Raw genomic sequence first — 6,730 nt, 5'->3', positions numbered from 1 at the left:
AGGCTCTAAAGGAGGATCTTTTTCTTTGCCTTTTCCAGCTTCTATAGGTTTCCCATACTCTGGCTCATGACCCCTTTTCTCTATCTTAGAAGATAGGAATGGGGGGTAAATGTTCCCCATTCATAAAATACTGACCTCTCTTCTGTCTCATTCTCTGATTGCTATGCCTTCTTCTTCCACTTTTGAGAACTCTGATTATATTGATGAGACTCACCTGTATAATCCAGGATAATTTCCCTCTCTTAAAGTCAGCTATTAAGTTAAAGTTGAGAACACAGGCTATCAGGAGATAGAAGGAGGCTAGAGATTGGGCATTTGATGCTGAAGTAGTATACAATGTTCAACAGGACTGATTGTAAAACCTCAAAAATGGATAGCACAATACAATCTGATCATAGCACAATATTGTAAGTACACTGAATGAGGCTGAATGTGAGTAGGTTGAGGGAGAAAGGCTGGGGCATGTATGAAGAAAAAGAAAAAAGAGGAAAAAGACTGAGATAGCATAATTTAGGAATAATTAACAGTAACATTATAATATGATTCCATTAAATATAACAAAGGCAATATACCAAAGCTTAAAAATAATAAGAGGAGCATAAATGAGAGGGACTAGGATTCTTGGTGATATTGTTATTTCTCCATTTTATTTTGTTTTTATTTTTATACTTTACCCTTCAGTTTTTCCCCTCTTCTTTCTTTATGGAAGAAATGGAAATGTCTGCATATAGATTGCAGTGGTAAATGCATAACTACATGATTATACCAGGAGCCATTGACTGTTAACTTAAGATAGATTCAATGGTGTATGAATAAAACATTAAAAAATAAACAGAAAGGTACAAGTGCTGGAGAAAAGGTGAAGAGAGAACTGTCCCTATTCACTGCTGGTAGGGAAGTAGAGTGGTGCAACCCCTCTACAGGGCAGTGTGGTGGTTCCACAGGAGGTTAAGTATAGGGCTGCTATGTGATCCTGCAACCCTGTTATTATGTATATTCTTGGAAGAACTGAAAGCAAGGACAAGAATGGACATGCATATTGGTGTTTATGGTGGTAGTACTCATGATTTGCAATGGATGAAGGAGGCCTAAGGGTACATCAAATGATCAACAGAAGGGCTAACTATGGTGTATACATACAATGGAATATTGAGCAGCTGCAAGAAGGAATGAAGTTGTGAGGCATGCAACGAGGTGAATGAACCTAAAGGATAGTATGTTGAGTGAAATAAGCCAGAAATGAAAGGACACATATTGTAAGCCCTTGCTACTATGTAGTAGTCATGATGTTACAAACTCTGGGAATTTCTCTCAAGGCTTATTGTAAAGGTTCCTAGATTGTAAACTCTTATAGCAGTCATATTTATTCCTTAATTGAACTGTTATTTCTAAATTCTGAGATGTAGGGCCCTTTGTGTATAAGCTGGTCATTCCCTGGAACTTCTGGTTATCTGTGTTATAACTGAGACTCAGAACTACAGTTCTGCAGCTCTGAAAGTCAGCATCACCCCATACAGCAACTGTTTAAAAGCTGAAAAAGAGATCAGATTTTAATTAGAGATATGAACAAAGGTAATCTGGTTACGACTGAGGTAAAGCACACTAAAGTTGAAAGGATGATATTGACTCTGTTTTAAAACTTCAACATCTGTGTGAGACAAAAGGAAGGGATGTTTATTTGATGTAAAATTTATATTTTCTGTAGCACATTATGTAATTTAACCTGTCTAGTCAGTTTATTCAAAGAACATAATTAACCTTGAATAGAGATGAAGACCTTGTTGGTTTGTACAGATCAATGTGATGCCTTGATACATCCCAGAATCATCTTGGCAGAAAATTGAAAGAATTAGAAAAGTCCCAGTGCTGGTTTGAAACAAGTATGTACCCCAGACAAGCTGTGTTTGAATCCTTATCCAATCTTGTTGGACAAGACCTGGTGTTTAGGTGGAAAACTTTGATTAGATTGTTTCCATGAACATTGACCTACTCAGTTTGGGGTGGGAACTTTCGGTTAGATTACCTCCAGGGAGCTTCCATATTAGAATACTTGGGGAATCACATTAATAAATCATTGGAAGTCCTTCAGTTACATGTAAAATAAAATAGGTGATTTGTAGCTAGTTCTGAAAATATCTACATTAAAACCATGTGTCTGTGTGTGTGTGTAGGGAATAGATCATGGATCTCAAATGAGAAGTCTTAGAGTTTGGGATGGGGTATTTTGAGGCCAAATGTAGATTGAGAGAACACTGGATACAGTGGTTAATAAAGGCCAAAATGTATCTGATATATGGAGAGAAATTTTCCATTTAAGTAGATTGCCACATGTCCACACTTGTGTTTATGCCATGGGCTTGAATGCAGAGAAGTAACCAGAGATATGGTGCAATTTGTATTAGTGAAAAATAGTTTTGAAATTGAAAGTTTGTTGTGGTTATTATTCTGCTCAGTCTTAGGAATTTGGTAGGATATTCTATTTCAAGATATTGAATTGGCAATAATTTCTCTTCACACTATGAATATTGCTTTTTAAAAGCAATAGCAGAGTGCAAATTCTACATCTGTACTAGTTTGGTTCATTGATTTATCTCTAGCAATCAAAGTGACTCCAAATATGCAATAGATATGACATGTATGTAACCTAAATAAATAAATGAATAGGTAAATGAAGGAGTAATGAATAAATGAGTATACCAGGGTAAACGGCCAGTGTCACATTTCTCTAAAATTGAGCATGAAAGACTGAATATAATATATGCTTTTACCAGAAAAGAAGCAGACTTTGGTTATCTGCTTGAAGTCCAGCAGAGGCCATGCAGATTTCTTCCAGGGAGCCAGTAAGCATTTGACTTTGAAATGCAATGAGGTTTCTTCAAGACTAGAATCCATTCGTCAACAGTCAGAAACAAACAGCTATATCACAAACTTGCAGCAATGTTAAGATTTAAAAATATGCTTTAACCAAAAACCACAAGTCTTCCTAACTGGATCAAGATATTTTCTAAAGGAAGGTTTTATTTTTTAGTAAAAATATACAGCACTCGCTCTTCTATCTGTTTGGTCCTCACCCCATAAATGATGGGGTTGAGTGAGGGTGGGATTACCAAGTACAGGTTGGCAACAAGGATGTGAATGTAGCGTGGTATGTTGTGTCCAAATCGGTGAGTAAGGAAAGAGAAGATTGAAGGGATATAGAAAACACAGATGACACCAACATGGGAGCCACATGTGCTCAAGGCTTTTAGCCATGCATCCTGGGATGGAAGGTGGAAGACAGCACGGAGGATGTGAACATAGGAGATGGCCACAAGGACCAGGTCCAGGACAAAAAAGGAAAGGACAAAGAGCCCGTATATACCATTGATATGGATATTTCCACAGGACAATTTTGCAATGCCCATGTGCTCACAGTAGGTATGGGCTATTACACGAGCCTGACAAAAGGGTAGGCGGTAGATGAGGTAGATCATGGGAAGTATAAGCAGGACTGGACGAATTACAATGCACATAGTAATGCCAGCCAGCACCCGAGCTGTCAAGATAGTCGTGTAGTGGAGTGGATCACAGATGGCCACGTATCGGTCAAAGGCCATGGCCAGTAGGACTGCAGCCTCCATGCCAGTAAAAGTATGAATCAGAAACATCTGGGCAACACAAGCCCCAAACTTAATCTCATGAGCATCAAACCAGAAGATGCCTAGCATACGGGGAACAGCAGTCGTAGAAAGAGCCAAATCAATTGTTGAAAGGATGGCCAGGAAGTAGAACATAGGATCTCGGAGTGTCTTTTCAGTCTTGATGACTAGAATAATTGTGGCATTGCCAAACAAAGCCAAATGGTATACAAAGCAGAAAGGCAGTGAGATCCAAGCATGGAACTTTTCTAGTCCTGGAATTCCAATAAGGAAAAATGTGTCTGGGTGAAAAGTGCTGCTATTGTGATATATCATACTGTCACAGATCAGAAGAAAAGAAGCTGCTTTTCCTGTAGGAAGAAATGAGATAGTGAGATACATAGGTAACAAGAGAAGGAGGGTGGGGGGAGAATGGGAGAGGAAGAAAAGAAGGTGAGGAGAAGGGGAGTAGTATATCAATTGTTAGCTCAGTGTTTAAGCATAGTTGAAGAGACATTTGCTACATAAGTAGACCAACTGCTGAAGCATTGATACTGAATGCTCCCCTTAGACAAATGAATAGACCAAATTCAGAATTTCCATTCCTCCTGCTGACTGAGGTCTAAGACTAAAGAAGAAAGTTTATAGCAAGCCTAATGCAGATGCTAATAGAGCTTAACCATTAGTTTGGAAGAGAATAGGATTTGCTTACTTCCTAGGAATCCACCCCCTGTTGAGTGACCAAGGAAATATCAACACTGCCTATGGGTCCAAGTTAACATAGCACAGAAGGCAGACAAAAACCTTACAAGCAATCTGTAATGAAAATGATTCACAGGCCCAGTTTTATATGCACTCACAATCAAAACCTGCAGAAATTCTTCTGTTGACTCCTCATTATCAATTGACATAGAGACACATCTGACCCATGCTCAGTAGCCTCTCACAGACACAGAAGTGAATTATAAGAAAAACAGATGCTCTCAGACAAGTGCTGGGTCCTTGACAATGCTTGGCCAGGAGCAGACATTGCTTTAAGACTGACAGACTGTGGAGTATCAATTGGGAAAGGGAAAAATAGGGTTGTCTAATGCTATTTGCATACCTTTTCACACTAAGCACACCACATCAGTCCCTCTGAAAGCACACGATAATTTTAACCCTGCTGTAGAACCAACACTTGTTTAGTTCTTTCCTTCTCTCAGGTCAAGACACTGGAATGTGGGTAGAAGATAATCCTGAGAGTCACAGATATTTTGGTATTAGGGGAGGTTTTTTGCACAACTATGTAGGATAGCATTGATTCAATGGAGAAAGAGGAAACTTCTGCAAAACTCTAAAGGGCATGAAAAAAGATCCTTAAGCAATGTCTTAAAAATGCCAGTAAATGAACCAGCTTATTCAAGATTAGGTAAAGATCTTAACCTCAGGCATGTAGTACAGCTGTTATAGTTTAGAATAAAGATTTCATCTTTGGTATAGCTCCACTTTCTTTCAATTTCTATTTTCATTTTTTTTTTTAATTAAATGCATGAAACTTCCAAGATGGGAAATGATGCCTGTCCATTCTTTTTGAGTTTAGTCCATCAGAAAGTACTGTAGAGTGCACTTATGTTCTTATTTGTATTGTATAAAAACAAAAACATCTTAACTAATTAAAATATCATTGCCCAGTAGAAACATAATAGTCAACATTAAAACTCTAGAGTCCCTACTGCTTACTTTGGCCTTAAATCTAGGTGGACACTCTCAACAGTAGGTTTCCACTGGCCTCATTCTTTCCTATCAACAAAGAAGTTTACTTCTTCCTAGGCAATACTCTGCAAGATGGAATTAAATGCCTTAGGTCTTCCTGAAACAGCTTAAAGACAACCACATCACCATTGAAAAATGTAATTTTACTCCTGCCAGCTGCAGTTTGACTACAACAAAGAAGCACATGGCAAGATCCAGCCTGATGTTGCCATGTGCCTCTCTACTGATGGCAACACCTACCACCAGAATCAGCATCTAACTCACATCATTCTTCCGAAGGAACAGAGGCTTATAGAAAACATCAAGCAGCATTTCAGTGAGTCCTCCTTGTGAGCCCTGCACAGAGGGCAAATTATATTAGGTTCTAGCATCAAAGGGAGAGTTTGAAGAATAAATCCCATTATAGTCTCAATTTTAGAGAGAGCCCTGGGATTGTGTCTTCAGAGACTACTGGCAAACTCCCAGATTCTGCTCCCGGAAGAGAAAAGCCCAAGAAACCAAGAAGCAAACTAAAATGTATGCAAATAAAGATTTTAAAAATGATAGTTAAAACACACAGACAGTTATTGTCATTTTTACTCAGAGAATGGAAAGTAGATATATTTCATCTTCATGTGTGTGTGAACCTGTGGCCCAGTTATATAGTTGTAAGTGTTCCTAACACACTACATGAAGAAGGAACTGGCTAATTTACTTTAAAATATTTTAACTATTGTGGAAGGCTTCCACCTGGCTTTATTTCAATATTTCCTTTAAACTGATAGTTTGTTCCAAACTAACATAGCTGTTTTGCATTTCCCTCATTAGCTGTGAGGACATAGTTCCATGATCCTTTGTCCGCTCTGTTTTCTGTACATGAATTTTGCACTTCCATCACCACCACAATTTTACATATGCAAACTTTTGAAGTCCCGTAGATAGGTTTCTAAAGTATCCAATCCTGCTATCAGACTGCTGATGCTCAAATTGTGGTTTCCACATGCTTGCTGCATGAACTTGGTTGAATTACTTATCATTTCTATTCTTCAATTTGTTCAATTATAAAATGAGAATATTTTTAGTTCCTCCCCATAGGGTAAATTGAGAAATAAATTAAATGTCTGTAAGGTATGTAGCATCGTGTATGGTCCATAGCAAGTGGCTTATTTTAGTTAGTTTTTATTTCAAGTCTCAGTTCATAGAACAATACATGACTAGGATTGAAGAATCACTGACACTACCAATTCTATAACCTTCTTCCTCAACTTTGTAGTGATGGTAAACATTTTCTCCCTAGTTTTAAAGTCAGTAATGCATATATTTGGGGGATCTTACTAGAATATGACTATTTGAATAATAAGAATCAGGTTTAAGAAATA

General features: G+C 37.9%; 1 protein-coding gene across 1 annotated transcript; it reads right to left on the bottom strand.

Annotated features, from left to right (window-relative positions):
- Window positions 1-3,017: 3,017 nt before the first annotated feature.
- LOC143643532 (olfactory receptor 52J3-like) lies at window positions 3,018-3,953 on the bottom strand. The gene has a single exon (XM_077112149.1). The coding sequence runs from the start codon at window positions 3,951-3,953 to the stop codon at window positions 3,018-3,020; it is 936 nt and encodes a 311-aa protein (XP_076968264.1).
- Between the last annotated feature and the right edge of the window lie 2,777 nt (window positions 3,954-6,730).

Source organism: Tamandua tetradactyla, chromosome 8, assembly GCF_023851605.1.
Source record: "Tamandua tetradactyla isolate mTamTet1 chromosome 8, mTamTet1.pri, whole genome shotgun sequence".
Taxonomy (NCBI): domain Eukaryota; kingdom Metazoa; phylum Chordata; class Mammalia; order Pilosa; family Myrmecophagidae; genus Tamandua; species Tamandua tetradactyla.
The sequence above is the reverse complement of the archived record's forward strand: the minus strand, read 5'-3'. Positions and strand labels throughout refer to the sequence as shown.